Here is a 22,057-nt window from a genome sequence, read left to right as displayed (position 1 = left end):
GTTTATAATTTGTCTATCAGATGTAGGACCTCCTCTTTTGTCACCTCAATCTGACTCAGGTCTTTCAACATCCGTTCCAAAATTAGTGGTTCTAGGGCGGGCAAAAAGTTCTCATCTTCCACAGTGAAGATGGAGGCAAAAAATGCATTCAGCTTCTCAGCCATTTCCCCATCCTCCTTCAGTAATCCTTTTACCCCATGGTCATCCTAGGGCCCCACTGCCTCCCTGGCTGATTTCCTACTTCTAATATATTTGAAGAAATTTTTATTGTTGGTCTTTATGTTTTTTGCAATATGCTCCTCATAGTCCCTTTTTGCCTGCCTGATCACAGTCTTGCATTTGATTTGCCACAGCCTGTGTTCCCTTTTACTAATCTCACTTGGACTGGTTTTCCACCGCTTTCTTACCTTTTACAGCTTCCATTACTTTGTTTGTTAACCATGCAGGCCTTTTCTTATGCCTGTTTGTACCTTTCCTAACTTGTGGTATGTATTTTATCTGAGCTTCTAGGATTATAGTTTTAAATAGTCTCCAAGCTTCCCCAAGGGTTTTGACCGTATTTACCTTTCCTTTCAGTTTCCTCCTCATATGACTCCTCATCTCAGTGAATTTACCCCTTTTAAAGTTAAATGTGGTTGTGGCGGTCTTTTTGGGCAACTCCCTATTTATACAAACGGTGAAATCAATAACATTATGGTCACTGCTCCCAAGCGGCGCAATCACTTTTACATCTCTCACCAAGTCTTGGGCATTACTTAGGACCAAATCCAGGATCGCCCCACCCCTGGTAGGTTCTGAGACCATCTGCTCCATAGCACAGTCATTGAGAGCATCAAGAAACTCAATCTCTTTCTCTCGACCAGAACACATATTGACCCAATCAATCTGCGGGTAGTTAAAATCACCTATTACAACACAGTTTTTATGTTTAGCCGCTATCTTTAAGCCTTCCATCATATTATAATCGTCCTCTCTCTTTTGATTTGGTGGGCGATAACAAACTCCCATAGTTAAATTTCCTTTTGGGCCCTCTATTTCAACCCAAAGCATTTCTAAAAGTGAATCTAATTCTCTGACCTCAGTCTTACTGGACCGTATATCCTCTCTGACATACAGAGCCACCCCACCTCCAACCCTTCCCTCCCTATCCTTCCGATATAGCTTATATCCAGGAATCACCGTGTCCCACTAATTCTCCTCATCCCACCAAGTTTCTGAAATTCCCACAATGTCTATGTTTTCTTCCAACACTAAACATTCCAATTCACCAATTTTACTTCGAACACTTCTAGCATTTGCATACAAACATCTATAATTTCCCAGGCAAGCTAGGCCCGCCACCTTCCTCCTGCCGCCTCGAGACTCTGGCAGACAGTCCATACTGTTTGTCACCATCACAGTGGACAACTCTGATCCGTTACCTGGTAGAAAAATAGCAGCCAACCCTTCATCTCTTTGAGATGAGTCCTCCCGAACCAGAGACATTTCATCTCCTGTCGGCTTTCCCCCAAGATTTAGTTTAAAAACTGCTCTGCCACCTTTTTGATTTTAAGCGCCAACAGCCTGGTTCCATCCGGGGACAAGTGGAGACCGTCTCTTTTGTACAGCTCCCGCTTGTTCCAGAAAGCATCCCAGTGCCTAAAAAACTTAAATCCTTCCTCCTTACATCATCGTCTCATCCACACATTGAGACTTCTAATTTGTGCCTGTCTCTCCTGCCCTGCACGTGGAACAGGTAGCACTTCTGAGAAGGCTACCTTGAAGGTCCTGACCTTAAGTCTCCCGCCTAGCAGCCTAAATTTTTCCTCCAGGACCTCACGACTGCATTTTCCCACATCGTTGGTGCCAACATGCACCACGACCACAGGCTCCTCCCCAGCACTGTCTATCAGCCTATCTACTACACATGTAATGTCTGCTACCTTCGCACCAGGCAGGCAAGTCACCATACGGTCAGTATGCGGTTTCACCACCCAGCTGTCTACTTGCCTAAGGATTGAATCACCAACTACCACCCCCCCCCTCTCCCCCTGCCCAGGGATGGTTCCTTGGTGCGAAAGGATTCCCGCTCACCAACCGAAGAAGAGGTCCCTTCTGAGGGCGCATTCCCCTTATCCTCAGCACGGTGCCCTGTTCCCTCTCAACCCTCACGCTCTCTGGCAGCAACGGGGCTGCTACGTTCAGAGCGGGGCTCATCTAATACATCCCCGAGAGTCTTCCCCAAGTGCCTAACTGACCATCTCTGCTTCTCCAGGGCAGTCACCTCGGCCTCAAGGGTACGAACTCGTTCCCTGAGGACCAGGAGCTCCTTGCATCGAGGACACACCCAAGACTTCTGTCCTTTGGGCAGATAGTCGTACATGTGACACTGGAAAGCCCCCAACCCCCTGCTGGCATTCTATCTTCATGATATATATATATATATATATTTTAAATATACAGTCCTCTTTAAAAGCTGTTTGTTTAAGTGGCTCCCCTTCTGGAGGGTCAACTTACCTTATTGGGAGAACAAGGAAATCAGGGATCTGGGTTCCTGTTCCTTAGGGAGCCCCTAGGCGAAGAACCACAGGCCAAGAGCCCTTTAGCTCTCTGGCAAGGCGCAGCTTAAAATGCAAAGAGGGTGGAGCAGAGGCACTCCTAAGCAATCAGCAGCAATCACTCTCAATCACTCTCAATCTCTTTCACCTTTAGCCCACTCAACCAAACAAAGAGCAAACAAAGAGCAGTTCCCCAGCTATCACAACTCAGAATTTTAGGCAGCCACACAAACCTCAGAATGAAGTCTTTCAAAACTCAGAAATTCTCAGCAACTTCTCCAGCTATCTCAGCTATCAGAGCTGCTCTGTTCTGTTCTGCTCCTCTCAGACCTCTGTGAGAGCCTCCAAAGTATCTGAGATGGACCAAATAGCTACCACTTGGGAAGTGGTAGCAAATTCTTTGGCCACACTCCGTCTTTCCAGGCATCTGACTGTGGGAGTAAGCAAGTGAGGTGGATTGGTGGTATGAACCTGCCAATCTGCTCTAGGCACTCATCAGTATTTTTTTTAATGCTCAGAGTACATGCATGCATGCATGAATACATGAGCACATGGCCACTAAAAATGTAAGAGAAAAAAAGAAATCCAAACTGCACTAAGTGGGTGGTCTGCAACAACTGTGTGAATGCAACAAAGCGCTCCTTGCACAATATATGAGTGCAGCATATGGGAGTGTCTGATTGGGACGTCTCCAGTGCATTCGAAGCTGCCCATCTGTACCCAGTTTAGGATTCTATCCAATCTGACAAAGCAAACTTTGACACTCAATAGCTTATACCCTGAAAATCTTGCAGGTCTTTAAGGTACTACTGGACTTAAAACCTAGCTATCCAATTTGGTAAATAGAGCACTTACGCAAAAAGAAGACAAGCCAGTTTGACAGACACTTGGTTATTCCAGAGCTTGTCTCTCTTCATTCATTTAGAAGTTCTTTTTGACCTTGGTGAGTTTCAGAACCTAAACAGAATTCTATCAATAGACTCAGAAGGGCATAACTCTGTTTAGGATTGCACTGGTAGTTGCTAAGGAAGAAGGAACATTTTAATGATCCTAAAATACAGTTGAAGATGAAGAAGAAGATATTGGATTTATATCCGGCCCTCCACTCCGAAGAGTCTTAGAGTGGCTCACAATCCCCTTTACCTTCCTCCCCCACAACAGACACCCTGTGAGGTGGGTGGGGCTGGAGAGGGCTCTCACAGCAGCTGCCCTTTCAAGGACAACCTCTGCCAGAGCTATGGCTGACCCAAGGCCATTCCAGCAGGTGCAAGTGGAGCAGTGGGGAATCAAACCCGGTTCTCCCAGATAAGAGTCCGCACACTTAACCACTACACCAAACTGGCTCTGGCTTGGGAAATACCTGGAGATTTTTTGGGTGGAGCCTGAGGAGGGCAGGGTTTGAGTAAGGGCTTCAATATGGTATAATGCCATAGAGTTCACCTTCCAAATCAGCCATTTTCTTCAGATGAACTGATCTGTATCGCCTGGAGAACAGTTATAATCTCAGGAGATCTCCAGCCACCACCTGAAGATTGGCAACCATATTCTAGGAAGAGACTACAGGGAACACTGACATAATCACTATATAGAATTTAAAACATGATGCTTTATTTTCAGTTTTTTTCCCAGCTTTTCCAGCTGGGCTCATAAAAGTCTTCTTCACATGCTCTTGTATGCTTCCTGACACAAAAGTCTGATAGTGGAAACTTACCAGAGCAGACAAGTCCAATTTAGTTTAACTCTCCTTGACAGTGTCCTTTTATCTTCATGGTCCAAGCAGTAAATTGATACCATCTCAGGGAGACTCAGCCTGGTCTTTCCATACTTCCCAGCTGCAGAGTCACGACAAGTATTTGTCAATGTCAGTTCAAATTCCTCCCATCTGCCTTGATCTTTTCTTCTTCAACTCCCTTCAATTTAGGCTGTACCTTCTCTTCTAGTCTCTGTTTCAAAGAAAACATATCTCCATTTTATTATTTGGTTTGCAGAAGTCTTCAGCTGCTTCACATAGGTTATTTCAGCCCCCTGGGGAAGCTGTTTTGCTTCTCTTAGGACTCGCAAGGCCAGTGAGTGGTGCCCTATTGTAAACCTGTCTGCTAGCATCCAATAGTTATATTAAGTGTTGAGGCCTTGAGGAAGTCTTTCAATCATTTAGAAGGAAAAATGTGTGGCCAGTCCTGTATCAGTTAAAATTATTGTTGACATCCAGGTGTGGAGGGCAAACACATATAGCAGCATTGTGTAACACAGATGTGACAGATAAAAAAGGGGAAACAACATAGTATGTGAGATACAACTTTTGCTGATGTAAGAGCATCAAAAGTTAACAGGAAGATGCTAAAGAGACTTCCATATTGTTACTTGCAAAGCAAAAATACAGCATATTTCAATAGCAAGAAATATGTATGGATGCCAGCATCCACCTTTTAAGATTTTTGGGAGAGGCCATGCTTTTCAATCCCCTGAGTCTGTGTGGTCAAGACTGTTGTGGGGACATATCAGAACGTCCTTGGTTAGGGTCTCAGATTGAACATGGGCAACAGTTTTTAAGAGGTATGGCACAGGCACCCTGGCCTGGGAAGTAGGTCAGTCATTCCTTTTGTCCTATTCATTTTAGTTGAAGAAGTGTTCCAGATTTCTGAAGCATGGTAAAACCCTGCAAAACATATTTATTAGAAATTATTGAGATGAACACCATGAACAACAACACTTGTTTCATATCACAAACACGGTGCCCATTATTATTATTTTATCTCATTTTTTCTTCCAGCAACCTTTAGAGGAAGGTTAGGCAAAGGAATATTGATTTTCCCAAGACTACCTAGTCAGTGTCTAAGTTTTAAGATTCGCCTCTGAGTCTAAATCTAACCCCCCTTCCCAAATGCCAGTGGGATGTAGTGGTTAATGGAGGTGTATCAAACATGCAGCCCACAGCCCAGAACTGGCCTGTCCAGGTCTGTTATTGAGGAAGGGTGGTAGCAAGTGCAATGAAAATACCTACATCAGGTCTGCTGCCTGGAGGGTCCCCCCCACTCCTCTCTCTCTCAGCTGGGCCAGGCTGTGTATGTGTGGCCACTGCCCCCTCTCCCCCTCCTGTCAGAGATTGGCAGGTCACCACCTCCCTGTCAGTGCACATGCATACTGGGCCTCCCCCTTCACTTCAGCAGCAGAAGCTGCCTCCACCACTGTCACTGCCATCTTCTCCTCCTCTGCCCACCCCTCTCTTTGTCTACCATGATGGCAGAGAAGCAGCCCTTTGGGAGGAGGGAAGAAAGAAGGGAGAGATAAAGTCATTATGTGTGAAGGTGGTGTGGTAATGAGGAGCTGCTAAGAAAAATGGGTGTAGGAATGGGAATGCCAGAATGTATCTGGGGGGAGGGGCATGAAAGGGAAGGGCTGAAGTGCATGCAATGTGGTACATAGTGGAAACTACACTTGGAAAGCCATGGGAGAGGAGGAGAAATATAGCTGTTGAGGTGAGGAAAGGTGCTGAGTGTTTGTGTTTTGTGGGAGTGACGTTCAAGAGCAGGGGTGTAGTTGGATAAAGCATGAGTCTTGAGCCACCTTAGACTTAATGACATTTTATTCCATCATTTTTATTTTCTAAGAATCCAAATGGGGATTCAAAGCAATTTACAAGTATTGTTCTTCCTGTCTATGCTTTTGTTCTTACACAAAGCCTGTGCAGCGTACATTAGATTAAGAGTAACTGGCCGAAAGTCACCTAGCAACTTCCATGGCAGAGTGGAGCTTATGAACCTGGGTGTCCTAGTTGTTAGTCCCCATGCATTTATGTGTGACTGATTTCACACTAGGCTTGTTCCGGGTGGAGAGCCCTTTTGCTCCTGGCGCTTCTCCCCATTTTCACACAAGCGGCCGCAGAGCTACAATTTGGCATGCTGCTTTTCCACGGCAAGTAGAAACTGCTTGTAAGAGGATCTTGCTTGCTGCAGGAAAGTGGCACACCAACTCACAACTCCGTGGCAGCTTGTGCAAAAATTGAGAGAAGTGCTGGGAGCAAAAGGGCTCTCCACCCGGAAGAAACCTAGTGCGAAATCGGTATGTGTCTTTTGTGGCAGATCTGTTCTCTACATGGGACTGAAGTGCAAGGAAAGAAGCGTTCAGTGGGAGCAGAGTTGAGATCTGGAAGAGAGTGAATTGGTGTGGATGAATCACACAGAGGTGGTAGGAGAAAAGGGCTGACTTAAGAGTTCTTGTCATTGGCAGGTGGCTGGTGAATCTGTGGAAGATTCATGATTTTATTTTTAAAGGATTAAGTGTTGAGGGCAGTGGCTCCAGTTCCTTGAGAGTATTATATGTGTATGTTCTGGGGTAAACCTCTCTAAGTGAGAGAAAAAACCCTGCTTCACACACAAAAATGCATCAAGGGTTGCAGAGGAAGAAAGTTGCTGATCTACTGTAATGGGGAACAGTGTTTAAGCTGAGTTAGCGTGAGTTGGCTTACAGTTTTTTAGCCTCTGACTTGCATATTTTTGTCTTAGCTCAGGAAAAATGGCCCCAGAGCAAACTAATTTATGCAGTAGCTCACAACTTTAATGCCAGTAGCTCACAAAGTAGAATTTTTGCTCACAAAACTCCACGGCATAGAGGAATATATTTTCAGAGCAGGAAGAGGACCCCTGGGATTACTTGTGCTGGGGACAGACAGGGAGATGGACAGAAAAAGTTTATCTAAAGTGAGAGGTATACTCAAGGCAGATTATACATAGTCAATAAAATGGGACATGCACACTGCTCCCCACGTACCAATGAAAGGATGCCACAAATCAGAGGTAGGTGGGGGAGCAGGGTGATGCTGTACTGAAGGATAAGCTTTCTGAAGTTGGCACTAGCAAATTTTACCAGCTTCTAAGATTCTGTCAATGTTTGGGACTACTTGTGTCTGTAAACAGCTCTTTTCTGTAATAAAGGTCAATAAATCAAAAGTACATTCTCAGTTTACAGATAATACATTTAAACAGCATACCCAAGATTACTACAGCACAGATGTTGACTTCAGATTTTGATGCACTAATTCAGAGCATGAACTGTCAATTTTCAAAGAGTGTTAAATCAAGGAGATACTGTAAGAGTGTTAATATTTTAAACATGTTTGTATTTTGAATAACAATATTGTTAACTGGGTTTGTCTATGTCTTTTATAAAGGATGTATACCTGGTGTTAGATTTTATGTCACACATGGCCCAGCTGATAAAGTGACATTTATATCAGATTTGGTTCTTGTAACCAATGAGTTTGACATCTCTGGTTTAGAGAGTAAGATTAGGATTTGGGAAGTTTGAATCCTTTCTGTGCTATGGAAGTTTGCTGAGTAATCTTAGGCCAGTCATGTGCTCTCAGCCTAACTTACTTTAGAAGGTTGCTTTGAGCATAAAATGGAACAATGGAAAATTATTCAAGGTGATTTTTGTCCCCACCGAGGAGAAAGGTGTGTTATAAATGAAGGAAACAGATACTTTTGTAGTTTTGACAAATTCACAGAAAACGAGAATCATATTTAAGTTTTCAGAATTTGGTGCTGCAAGGAAGGGAGAAGTATGTCACACTTTCAAGAATATTTATAGCACATCTCCCCTCTTGTCATATTGCCTCATTGCCAGTGACCAATCATTCTTTGCCATTCATTTATTGCTTCTTCTTCCTCTTTATGTACAACATACTGTATTAGTGAACTCAAAGTACATTGAGCACTGAGAGGAACAATGCTTTAATCTATGTTCATATAACTGAAGTTCAGGAAATATTCTTTCTCTGATATTCTTACAACTTGTTGCCAGCTCTCATAATTTTATTTGCTGTTATTCCTTGCCAGCATTATTCTGAGCTGCATTTCTTTCTAGATCACTTGAGTCAACAAAGCCAGATATCATTCTAAAAGCTTTGCAATGCATATAAACAGAATAAGAACAATGGATATAAAAAGTATAAATTAATCTCTATAAGTAAGAACTCCTTGGGGCTGACCAGCATTTAAGCCCAATAAATGTAAACATTAAATAAATTAATCAGAAGAAAGTATGCACATTGTGCATATATGAATGGATGTTTTCAGACTACTAAATGGAGTAAAGCACCAAAGTTCCATACTCTGATAATGAGGAACTCCTATCAAGATATGTTTTAGTTTAGGAGACACTTATTCTAATTTCCAATCAGAATCATGACAGCTAGGAACAAGAAGGAAATATTCATTTGGTCATTTTAGACATCTATATATTAAAATAAATTGTTACCCATTCATAGTAGAAAGAAGATCCATTAGGAAAAAAAGATCTCTCTAACAGAAGATTACAAAAAGAATGATTCTGGGACAAATTTTGCAGGAAGCTAAATGGAAACACACTGGGCAATGTTACTGATTGCAGTAACTCCACCCCCTAGATCTGCTCAGCATCTTTCACTTAATTGCCTTATTGACTTGTGTTTAGGTACTACATTTATTGAATATATAACACACGGTAAGAAATTGTCCTCTGAAGAAGTCTGAATCCATTAGAGTTAGAGAATGCTTTTTCCAATAACAATAAAGTTGCTTGGAATTACAAAGGCAAATTGCCAGGTACTTTGCATTAATTAAGTACTAACTACTGCATACAAGGGTGGATCAAGATATGCTGAGGCCCTAAGCTATATCAAATTTAAGAGGCCCCATAGCATTGCCAAAAATGGCAATTTAGTAATTTGTAGTAATTTTGTTTTTTTGCGTTTGGAGGGCATTCATAAATTGAGGTTCTAAACTCTAGCTTGCACATAAATCCAGCTCTGACTGCATAAGAGGAGCTCGCCCATCCTCCTTATTTCTGATCTCAGATTATAGTATTTCATGTGCATTGTGTATAGTATACCTTTCATCCCTTGAAACTCCATAAATACATGGTTTCACTATGAGCACTATTTTTTCCCCCATCTGATGGCAGCTGCTTGGCAGCAAGGCATATGTTGACATGTCAAGGTTTTATCTTTGGCTTGGTCCAATAGCTGGCCCTGTTTAGAGACGTCTTGTGAGAACTGCAGCAACTGCCCTTGTCACAAGGTAGGATCAATCAGTGTAGGTGGCCATAGCATTTTGAAAGAGTTATGGGAAAAGCTGAAGGAAAACAGTCCAGTTCATTGTTCTGTTTCAGATACAGAGAGTGACTGACAAGAGATGCAAATACATGAGAGACAGAATTCTTCTTCTGCCTGCCAGAGTATTCCTGGCAGTGTTTGGATCATGACAGCTGATCCAGAGTTGATCAAGCTGCTGCTGCTATCTCTAAGAGGCTGATGTGCCCTGCCTAAAAAAGGAAGCAATTGCAGGGATACACTTGTTGCTTTATAAAGTGTCATGTGTACAATGTGGTTCTAATTAATTAATGGATTGGGATGGGTGGATCTGCCATATCACTGGCAGTAAGCAAACAAAGGAGAAGCAGCCTGATACTTTATTTTAGCTTCTGAGAAGTTCGTTAATGTCAAAGTCTGGAAGATTTTTGATCCATATAGTTTATAGTTCTGATGAGTATTTAATATGCAACCATTTAATATGTAATCATCAAGCAAAGACTCAGGAAACCATACAGATGCTAAAAATATATTTTCTAGATGAAACACTAGTTCTGTTGGTTCATTTAGGGAGGAAAAAAATCTAAAAAAAGAAAAAAAAAGTGTCACAAATCATTTATTTCAAATCCCAGGATGATTCCCTCTTGACTATTTTGCAGAAAGCAACAATATCAAGGTGTGACATTAAGCAGGGACTAAGTAACTGTACATGGCCTGATATTCACTTTTTTTTTTCAGGTGAATGCTGAACATTCCCAACAAAAGAAGAATAGCTAAATATAATTACTTGAGGGGAAATCCCACAGATTTTTGTGTGATGTTCTATCACCAATGGAGTATATCTGCTAAAATCCTACATTCATACCTTTGTGCTAGTTTAAATTTCAAACCTGTAATTTGATCACTTGTGGACTACAACATTCAGTGATGACTTGCATGCGTAAATTGGTCATTGTGTATAGACAGTGCAATCCTAAGAAGAGTTATACCCCTTTGAGTCCATTGAACTCAATGAGCTTGGAAGGGAAGGGGTAACTGTTTTTAGGATTGCACTGACAGGTATTTTCATGTCATCTGATATAATAATTACATTCTATTAATATAATAAAAGCCCTTTCGTGGTGACAAAATGGAGCGCTCTGATTGGTTGGGACTATGCATCAACCTTTGGCCCATCAAACTATCAATCAACTGCTCTTGCATTGCGCTGGCTGACTCTGCTCTCTCTCACCCACTGCTGGCCCCAGGACAGACAATTGACCCTCTGGGGAAATTGCTAGGCAGTGGCTGCTACTAGGCAATTAACCTTGCTTCTCTCGGTAAAAAGCAACCAAGCTTGTTCTCCCAGTAAAAGGCGGTGGGGGAGGCCCTTCAACTCCTACTGTGGCCTTTGAGGGAGAATTTGTTGGTTGACTCCACTCCTCTCTCCTGCCCAAGTGGCTGTTGCTAGCCAGCCAAGCAGCTTCTGTCAGTCAAAGGCAACTAACCTTGGTTCTGGCAGTTTATGGCTCTTCCTACTTTCCCATTGGCCAGGCTGCCTGCCACACTGCTTTGCAGAGGAGAGAAAGAAAGACTTCCCCTGACTGGCTGAGGGATGGAGGAGGAGGGAAAGAGCCATAGAGAAAGCCTTCTCACAATTGGCTGAGGGAGGGAGGAGGAGGGAAGGCTGACTCTTGATTGGCTGAGGACTCCTCCCTATCCTCCTCTGGAAGGGAAACAGACAGAGACAGGAAGGGAAATGGTGTCCTATAGTACCACCAGGCCAGATAGGCGAGAGATAGGAAGGTAAAGCCAAAGACAGAGAAAGATTGAAGTCCTGTGCATAAGACCAACAATGTTATCAGAGAGAGTGTGTTGGTCTGAAAGGTATCACTAAAGGCCTCTAAGACAGAACTCACTGGGGCCAGTCCTGACTATGGCTGCCAGTTCCAGGTTGGTGGGAAATTCCTGGAGATTCTGTGGTGGAGTCTGAGGAGGGCATAGAAATTAGGGCTTCAGAGTGGGGTCTGCCAGACACAGATTTTTACTGTGGAAGCTGACTGGGTGATTTCAGACCAGTCACACACAGCCTAACCTACTTTGCAGGGTTGTGGTGCAGGCCAAAGGGAGAAGAGGAGAATGATGTAAGCTTCTTTGGTCCCCTCCCCATGTGGAGAAAGGCTGTCCTTTTCCTATGTAGCAGCTGCAGAGAGGGGGGAGGCAACGGGAAGCTGAAGTCGAAGGGAAGTAGATGGAGTTGCCAACACCAGATTAGGAAATTCCTGGAGATTTAAGGGGCGGGGCCTGGAGAGAGTGGGGTTTGAGGAGGGCTGGGACCTCAGGTAGCTACAATGCCATGTGCACCATACTTCAAACCAGCCATTTCCTCATGGGGAATCACTGTTGCCAATCTCCAAGTTAGGGCTGGAGATCACTCAGAATTACAACTGCTCTCCAGATGGCAGAGATCAGTTCTTCCTGAGGTGTGTGTGTGTGTGTGGGGGGGGGAGTGAATGCCTTCACTTGAATGGATGGGAAGACAGCAAGGGTGGGGGGGCACTCACTAGGGTTGCCAATCCCCAGGTGGGGGCAGGGGATCCCCCCGTATGGAGGCCCTCCCCCTGCTTCAGGGTCATCAGAAAGCGGGGGGAGGGGAGGGAAATGTCTGCTGGGAACTCTATTATTCCCTATGGAGATTTATTCCCATAGAAAATCATGGATAATTCATCCGCGGGTATCTGGGGCTCTGGGGGGGCTGTTTTTTTGGGGTAGAGGCACCAAATTTTCAGTATAGCATCTAGTGCCTCTCCCCAAAATACCCCCCAAGTTTTAAAAGGATTGAACCAGGGGGTCCAATTCTATGAGCCCCAAAAGAAGGTGCTCCTATTCTTCATTATTTCCTATGGAAGGAAGGAATTGAAAAGGTGTGCCGTCCCTTTAAATGCGATCACCAGAACTCCCTTTGGAGTTCAATTATGCTTGTCACAACCTTGATCTTGGCTCCACCCCTAATGTCTCCTGACTCCACCCCCAAAGTCCCCAGATATTTCTTGAATTGGACTTGGCATCCCTAGCACTCACCCAGAGCCTCTTTCTAGAGCCTGTTGTATTTTTCTCCACAACAGGCCTTATTCTTAGCACTTTTATATAATCTTGGATGCAATGACTTCAGTTGAGTCAGTTCATACATTCAGTTTCCAAATATCAAGCACAAAGTAATTAAGCTCAGGGAAACCAAGTGATGTGCGCATGTGCAGTGCCCTGCCTGCTGTTAACTTCCAGCTCTCCTCTGGCTTCCTGGCGGGAGGCTGGCCTGGAGTCCTGACAGAAGAAGCACACTTGATTGATATACTGCCTGCAGGCTGGTTCTTTTTATCAGAAGCAGACCACCAGCCCACTTTGCATCTCCTAAGATGTTATATCCGTATGCAGGCTTCTTTGCCCAGGTTTAAAGTCCCAGAATTAACTCTCTTCAGGTAAGGTCCAAGGCAACTGAAAATTTCTACAGAGCCCCAACAAATAGACCAGTCCAAAGGTCTTTCCTTAGAATTTATTAAGATGCAAGATTAAATTATCTTGGTGGTTCCACCAATTGTTAATACAAATTCTTAGAATAAAATCCAGAAGGTAGGTTAGCATAAATCCAAGGTTCCCAACAAAATAAGTAATTTCCAAAGGTAAGTCTTAGCCTAAGCATAATGGGGAGGAAAACTTCCCTTCTTTTAACTTCTATGGGAACCATAAGCCATAATTCAGTTCACCTGATTCTCCTAACTAATCACAAGTTTGACACATCCAATCAAACTTGTCTAGATGGAAATGATCTGGTTTGACAGAGAGAATTAAACAGAATCCAACTGATCTACTAACAGCCTACAGGTGATTCCAGCTGAGGGTTAGGCTGCTGCAAGCACTAACCCCAGGGTCTAAAAGTTGCAAACTAAAATTTTCAGATAAAGTGACCCCGGTTACTACAGCATGTGTCTTAGCTGTGGTATGTTCACATAACATTATCCACGTTGAACAAACATTTCAGAACGGCTCCCATCTCATCCCTAATTCTACCATTCTTCCTCATCTACCTTTGCTGTTACATTATTACATTTACAGATATGGTTTGCCATGCTCTGTGGGTAAATCTAGGGCATTTTCAGGGAAGTTATGAACATTGCCTAATAGTTCCAATAGATAGTGTAATTGATAGGTACTGTGATGTAAGAGCAAGAAGAGACAGAATCAAAGGGAGCTAAAATAAAGTTTCTTTAATCACAGTAAGCATTTTGCTATGTAGATGTGTTTGTTAAGGAAGGGGAGGTTATTGAACCTTGTTCCCCAAACTCATTGCTGTCCAACATCAATCTGACCCCTGACTGCTAGGAAACTGCTGCCAAAAGCTTCATTGTGGAAGGAAATTTCCAGATCATATCACCCATGGCATGATTTGGAAATCCCTCCCACAAGAAAATCATGCTGTAACCCAACTGATCACTGGTGTTGCTGACCAGGTGAAATAACCGATGAGGGGAGGTTGCCAGTTAGTATCTGGTGTTCTGCAGTTACAGCAGACCCAATTAACAATCATCCATAAACCCTTGCTTTAACTAGACAGAATGTGTAATCCCACTTAGGGTGGCCTTGGAAGTTATGGGGTTGATGAGATACTTTTGCACCTGTGAACTGCCTCCCACCCTCCCTTATCTCTAACTCACTGTCAGTTTGGCCTTGGTCCTCAGAGAGCAGGAATTTCCCATGTTCTACAGGCCTCATGCCTGAACCAGAGTTTTAAGTCTGAAGAAGTCTAGTCTTTTGAGGTAAGGGAGATTGATTTTGGCATTACCTGGGAGAAGGCATGAGTTCCAAATATAAATTGCCAAATGCATCTGCATATGCACTCATTTTCACAAGTGTCACAGACCCTGATTTCAGCATTTATCTTGTCTATAAGGGTATGTTCACACATGAGGTTTAAATAATTGTTGCCTTTGTTTGCTTAAATTGGTCTATAGTGGCTAAAAGGTACACTTAATATCAAATGAATCCCTGCCATATTCTATTGTGCATTAACAAAACACACAGCACAAATACTCAAAGGCACTTTTTAATGTTACATACAAAAATGGTTTAAAACCCCTTGCTTTCTAATCTACAGTCACAATACACTCCAGACTTTAAAAGTGTCTAAAACTTCAGCGGTCACATTTATATGATTATATCCTTCCTTTCCTCCCAGGAGCTCAGAATGGTGTAAAAAGAGGGGATTTTATCTTCACAATAACCTTGCAAGGTGGTTGCTGAATAACTGATCTCATTGCTTGCTCTCTGTGGTTTTTGTTACATTTTCATATGTCAAAATGGTTAGAAAGTTCTGCCCAGTACAATGAACAACAGTGCAGAGGTGTGTGGAAATAAAGAATCCCAAATATTTTCATATATAGAAGTTCATGCCCCAATCCATTTGTTAACTTTAAAGATACCGCTTTTTTTTTTTTTTGCTGAATCCACTTGAAAGTCTGTGAGCAAATGAGAGATTCTACAACTGGACAAATGGGAGCATTATGCATAGATTGGCAGGCACAATACTGTTCTGAGGTACTTAAATCAGTACTCATCTGAACTGTACATCATCCCATGCAGCAGAGAAACTTTGAATGTTACCATATTACTGATTTAACAACATTTATACCCCCCTTTCTTCTCATCGTGGGCCTAAAGCTAGTTATTGGTCTCTCATAAGAACATAAGAGAAGCCATGTTGGATCAGTCCAATGGCCGATCCAGTCCAACACTGTGTGTCACACAGTGGCCAATATATATATATACACACACACTGTGGATAATAGCTACTGATGGACCTCTGCTCCATATTTTTATCTAACCCCCTCTTGAAGCTGGCTATGCTTGTAGACGCCGCCACCTCCTGTGGCAGTGAATTCCACACGTTAATCACCCTTTGGGTTAAGAAGTACTTCCTTCTCTCATTAATGCATCCAGAATTCCTTCATACATTAGTATCCATACTAGCACGTGGTTATGCATGTGACATGGTTAGACCAATCTACTTTACTAGGTAGAGGTGTAGGCATAAAAACTGGTACCCTCCTGTAATGTAGGTTAGATCCATACACGCAGAACGAAATGAACTACTTCAAAGCGCAGGCGGAGGATCCTACTTGGACATACTTCCTTGTCCACGCAAATAGAAAATCAGTACCGCAAGCTACGTGCAGCCACATTCAGGTGCTACTTGACTCCTACTTTGTTCTACTGCTTCAGACCAACGCGGCTGACCACTTGGATCTTTCTTCATTAATATTCATTTGCAATTCTTTCCCCCGAATACGAAAGACGCTAGGATCCGATTCCTACAGTCTGAATTAGCACCGTCTATTCTAGCGCCTCGGGCCTCTGCCACTTCATTCTCCCGCATGTGTGAACGAGCTATATTCATGGGTAACCTGAAGTTCACTAGGGTGGTGGCTCTTCAGTCCACGGGCGTGGATGACAACTAAAGTGAAGCAAACTGGTTTCTGCCGCCTTCTCTCCTTCTACAGCGACGCCCGTGAGAAACGCTGAGGGAGGGGACGGATCTGCCGAGACTTGTCGCGCCTGCCGAGGGACGAGAATGGAGCGACACCTCGGCGGCGGCGGCAACTGCAAAGTCCAGCCCAGCGCTCAGCTCGGCTTCTCCCCTGTCCCCGGGCCAGGCCTGGGCGGGGCCTGGCTTCCACCCTCCCCTTCCCGCTAGTTCCACCCCTCAGCCGGAGCCTGGCAGAGGCGGCCCCGCCGCGGTCTTTCCCCGCTCAGTGCCCGTCGCTCGCTCACTCGTTGCCGGCTGCAGCCTCTCGTCCTGCTCGCCCGTCCGGAGCCCGGAGGATGGTGCTGCCTGAGGAAGAGCGCGCCCCCGGGGTGTACCGGGCGCCCCCGGAACTGGTGCGGGAGGCGCATGTGCCCTCATTGGAAAAGTACAGGGAGCTTTACCGCCGCTCGGTGGAGGAGCCGCAGGGTGAGTGCCAGGCCAGGCCCGGTTCGGCCGCGGCTGGCGGGCACGCAGGCAGGGCGGCGCGCTTTTGCCAGGCGGCTTGATAGCCAGCCGCGAGCAGGCCTACAGGCTGGGCTTCCTGGCTGAAGAGAAGCAAGGCGCGGGTAACAGTTGCGCCTGCTGCCAACGAGGTTTTGCTAGCCGTTGGGCATGCGGAGAGCGCGCAGCACATGAGGTTTGGGGTTGCTCCCCATCCTTCTCTGTGTCTTGCCATGTGCTTTGCATGACTTCCTCCTCTGCCTCTCTGTAGTCATGCTCAGTGCCAGTTCCTCCTCTAGTACGAAGTGCCTGAAGATAAGCCGCAGCCGCCCTCCTAACTGCGCAAGACTTGATACTCCGTTCACACTAGCCATACTACATTCCCTCTGGCCACACGGAAGATCCTTGCTTCTGTGTGCCATCCCAGAACATTGAGGTTGCCAGCCTGGAATGGATATACCTACTCCAAGGTTATTTTGCTGGGTTGTTTTAGAGAACTTGTGCAGAAGAGGCACTGAGGCTGCCTTGGCAATGTCACATTCTGATGCATCCTTGTATACAGAGTTGTGTGCACAGAAATTTAGCAACATGCTAGTTATAGGTAGATATAGACTTAATTCGTATAGGGTAGGTACCAGTCTGCTTTTGACTTGCAGATGAAGCATACTGAAACAAGTGATGTGTCTGAATTATTGCTGAGGGCTGGGCAGGCCTGCATTTTAAGAAGCATCCCTGGTACTCAGTTATGACAGATTTATCTGTTTGTTTATTTCCTTCATTTATACTGCACCTTTCTCCCCGTTTGGATGTTGCTACACTGTCTGCAAAAGTTTATAAATTCCTAGATCTTTGCTGCTGTTCTACCAGGCATTCTAAGTTCAGGAGAAATTGCTCTGAACTTGTGCTAAGACTTATTGTGGTAATATGCAGTAACCACCTAACACGGCTTCCTTTGTGCATTTATTTAGTTATCCAAATATACATCTCTGTGTATGTTTTTTCTTCTTCCAGGTCTAATATATCAGTGTCTTTGCATATGGCAGTAATTTCCCTGGCAATGCTCTTGTAGTGTTGTACCAGCATGGGGAAACATTTAGAAGGCCAGTATAGCTTGTGTTGTTTCTGTGTTAATCTCTTGGAGACTAGAATGGTTGCTCGGGTCCAGCATGGCTTTCTTCTACATCAACTATGAGGCAGGTAGGCCAGCAACAGTGCCTGTATCATATTGTGCTAGTTTTGGGACTGCCAGAGAGTTACCATAGGCACCCTCTTAAATATTGTCTAGGAGATGGTTTCATTTGGGTCCAAGACTTTGGTAGGCAAGTGTCAAAGAGTCAATAAAATGACCCTGTGGGTTTCCAGGGTAAATGTGCACAAGTAACCAGACCGATTTTATTTAAAATATTTATAAAGTTTATTTCAAGAATTGTCAAAAGAAATAGCCATCAGATATTTTCTAGATCATACAGTACATAAAACAAAAAAGCTAGCTTTTACTTCCTAACACTCTCAAGAACTTCGTTAGGTGCACAAAGCTTAAATCCAAGGTAAAGGTGTCTAGTCAGTGTATTCTATGTATCCAGCAATTGTAAAGCATAGTCTCAGGCCTATAGTCCATGAAAATCTCAGCTAGCTACCACTCTTTTGAACCATATAATAATTAGAGTTTTTGATCCCTCAAGTCAAGTTATGATGACACCCAGTCTGAATGCCTCCCCTGGAGAAACCGCTAGAAGATTACATCATCACGCCTGATCTTCCCCCTGCCATCATGAAACATGTATTCTCATGGGAAGCTAATTGCCCCATTCCATTCTGGCCTTGAAAGAGATAAGGTACCAGGCAGGCCAAGAATCCAATTAGCAAACACCTACAGGGAAGATCAGACTGGTTTCTATGCACATTAACCCTTTAGGGGAGGCAAGGATGGAGCTTTGCTTCACAATAAGGTTTTGTGTTCAGAGGCAAATCCTTGGGAAAGAAGTGATGTTCCACATTGCAATTAGTATACGTGATACCTTCATACTTTCATTTACTCTAGCAGTAATGTTGAGTAATTGAGTAATGTTGGCATAATTTCAGTTCTATAGTATCTACAATGCCTACACCTGTGCTGACACTGCAGACAATATAGAGGTGAGATAATTTATCACTGAAATTACTATTGGAATAACCTGCTGCCATTTGAGAACAGCAGGGCTATTCTGTAGGGTGTCTAAGGGCCAGTCTGTAGGACAGCTCTGAGGCCATTTCAAGAGGATTCATACTGGTGAAAATGTCTACTCAGATTTGTGTCAGCTACAAAACTTTGGGTAGGTTGGTTCTGGTTGAGACAACTACCTGGTGTCTTCTTACAGGTGAATTAAAGATGCTAGATTAAAATTTGCCTTTAAGCAAAATGCATGGATGAGGTGTTCTGACTTTCTATTAGGATAGAGAAGTTCTTGGTGTTCCTTTGCAATTATTTATTTATTTGATTTAATTAATCACCCCATCTCAGCTCTGAGCAATGTACATCAATAATGTAAAAAATACATAATTTTAAAATCATTTTAAAAATTTAAGCGAAAAACATTTTACAAACTCTGGTGGTGACCTACTAATTTCCTTCTATTCCAGACTGCTGGAGTTGTATGGAGGAGGGAGCTTAGGGGAGAGGGAATGAGCAAATAAGGTGCCAGCTCAATCTTACAGGTCAAAGTTGCCACTGGATTTTAAAGGCATAGTGAGAAATGGCCTTTTTCTGAATGGAAAACTGCAGTAATTTGTCTGGTGTATTATTTGGCAACATGCAAAAAGACATAGATTTGATTGTCAAGGAGACTCAAGTTTTACATTACTCTGGAAGAGAGTCACTACTACAGTATTGATATACTGAACAGGTGAGCCGGTGGATAGATTATATAGTAAAAGTTATTGTTGTAAAGTATACTGTTGGCAGTAATTTGTATGTCTTGGGAACATGTAATTAATTGTACCTGGAAGATCTAATTAGAAGTCCCCTAGGATTTCTTTTCTGTGACGTGTGCAAATGCAACGGTAATGTTTTCCTTGAGGAGATACCAGTAAGATGTGAGATTTGCTAGGTTTTAACCAGTATATTTGTCATAGACAAGCATTTTTGCATGCATCTGATGGTTGCATCCCATTTGATCCCAAATTAACTACATGGAGATGCTGTCAGTATATTCCTGCCGCAGCTATGTAGGTATATTTTGAGAATGAATATTTGGTAGATTTCTTTGTGTGACACTACTCTATTCTTCAACTTTACAAAATACCAATGGGTCCTTTGTATTTTGCAGTCTAGTACAGTAGCTGTAGTGTTTGGTTTCAGGATTCTGCTTGATGTCAATGCTGCTATTGTATAAATGGCCATATTTCTCAAGCTGTCACATATAGCCATGAGGGTGTCTTGCCAGGGACCGAAGAGAGGTATGAAGTTTTAGGGTGAATTGTTGATCTTAAGGTACCATTCAGAACAGTTGTTTCAAAATATTTTTGTAGTAAGGGTAAAGCAGAAAATTTATAATGTTGGCGCATGTTGATCTGTATCTGATTTTTTGTGAAGAAATGGATCCTTTTAATGCAAAAAAGATGCATTTTAATTGCAATTTTATAGTCTTTAGAATGGAAAAAGTCACATATTTTAATTGGATTATGCATTCTTAAAGTATGCTTATTTAATTCCCATTGAAGTTACCATTGAAATTATGTGATTTGTCCCCAGATATTTAGTACATGAGACATTAGGTACTTAATTGTGTTAGCAATAAACTGAAAGCGATTCATAAGCACATGTCCAATATCCTTCCATACTGTTAGTTCTGCTGTAGCCATTTGTATCCTTAAATCTCTTTATACATTCTCTTCTTTAGATAAGACCCATTCAGTTTTGTCTAATTTAGATGCCTCATACAATTAACTGTTGTCTGAAAGTTTTAATTTATTCTTTTGCAGAATTTTGGGGTGATATTGCCAAAGAATTTTACTGGAGAAGCCAGTACACTGGACCATTTCTGCAGTACAACTTTGATGTCACTAAAGGAAAAATCTCCATTGAATGGATGAAAGGGGCTACAACTAACATTTGCTACAATCTGTTGGACAGGAATGTCTATGAGAATAAACTTGGGGACAAAATAGCTTTCTACTGGTAATATTCTGTTTTTTATTATGCTCTCATATAAAACTTTGGAAGTGAAAAAAATATATTTTGCCATTGGTTTATTTTGTGCTGACCCAAAGTTTGGAGACTTGAGAACTAATGAACACTGTGTCATTTGATTTTCAGTTGAATGTGCTTGAGAACCATCTGTAATTAAAGAAGGCATACAGTTTTTTAAAAAGGGAAATCTGCCTTCAATTGCTTCTGAGTCCTTACGTTTTGACAGATTCCCAGATAAAATTCTTTAGTGCTGCTTAATACCTCTGTAATGCTTCTCTTACAGTGGCCTTATCAGTGGCTTGTTGTGTACTTCCAAAAGTCCTCTAGAAAACTTGCTACAAACAATCCTTGGTTTCCTAAATAATAGGTGCCTCAGTAGAACACAAACACTGAAGTTCATTGCAAGGGCAGGGATAACTTTTCACCATTGTGCTTTTAAAAATTCTAATCATCCTCACCCAACCCCCCTCACTTTCCTGCAAAATAATGTTAAGTGGAGATATCTGATCGATACCAGAAGTTTAAGGTGCCTGTGAGTATAGGAAATATTGTACCATGAGCAAGAATGTGATCATCTTCTTTAGTATTTAAGGGAGCTTTTGCAAGAAGAGTTAATTCTTTTTCATATGAAAATTATTGTGCTTTCATTTCTTGTGCCCAGAAACAGTCATGTAGTTTATTTCTTTTCCCTGACAGTTCTAGTTCCTTTTTCTTTGATTAGTACTTGTGTACTTTACAGAACAACCAGAGAATGAGGAATGTGGTATGCAGGTCAATCCAATCTATATTTACTTGGAAGCAAGCCCCACTGATTTCTTTAGGACTTAACTAGCAAGTAAATGTGGGTGTGTGCGTTGTAGCTGTGTGTCTCAAATGTAGGCCTTTACCTTGTAAAAGTATTATGTAGTTACTCAGTGTTTTAGTTTTGGCTTAGTCATAGTGTTTGTTTTTCTTTAAACTGTTATTGGGATGAAAACAGGCCTCAGATCTTCTGTTAAAGAACCAGGTGGAACTTCAGACTTCAAGTTTCTGAGCTGTTCTAATATTAGGTAACTTATTTATTTAATTCATTTGTACCCTGTTTTTCTTCCCAGTGGGGACCCAAAATAGCTTAACATTTTTCTTGTGTCCTCCATTTTATCCTCACAACTCTGTGAGGTAGGTTAAGCTGAGAGAGAATGACTGGAGTCACTCAATGAAGTGGGGATTCGAGCCCAAATGTCCCTGTTACTAATTCAGCAGTCTTAACCACTACACCACACTGGTTCTCAATTTGACTTTGCCACCCT

The 22,057-nt window shown here is 42.8% G+C and overlaps 1 protein-coding gene across 2 annotated transcripts in view; it reads left to right on the top strand.

The window, feature by feature from the left end:
- The first annotated feature begins 16,336 nt into the window (after positions 1-16,336).
- The window catches only part of ACSS2 (acyl-CoA synthetase short chain family member 2), a 60,547-nt gene continuing 54,826 nt past the window's right edge, over positions 16,337-22,057 (top strand). For both annotated transcript variants that reach the window (XM_060231017.1, XM_060231016.1), the window contains exons 1-2: positions 16,337-16,585; positions 20,561-20,756. In XM_060231017.1, the coding sequence (XP_060087000.1) occupies positions 16,456-16,585; positions 20,561-20,756 (326 nt within the window). In that variant the 5' untranslated portion in view covers positions 16,337-16,455. The remainder of the gene's footprint in view (positions 16,586-20,560; positions 20,757-22,057) is intronic.

This window comes from Heteronotia binoei, chromosome 2 (assembly GCF_032191835.1).
Source record: "Heteronotia binoei isolate CCM8104 ecotype False Entrance Well chromosome 2, APGP_CSIRO_Hbin_v1, whole genome shotgun sequence".
NCBI classification, from domain to species: domain Eukaryota; kingdom Metazoa; phylum Chordata; class Lepidosauria; order Squamata; family Gekkonidae; genus Heteronotia; species Heteronotia binoei.
The sequence above is the reverse complement of the archived record's forward strand: the minus strand, read 5'-3'. Positions and strand labels throughout refer to the sequence as shown.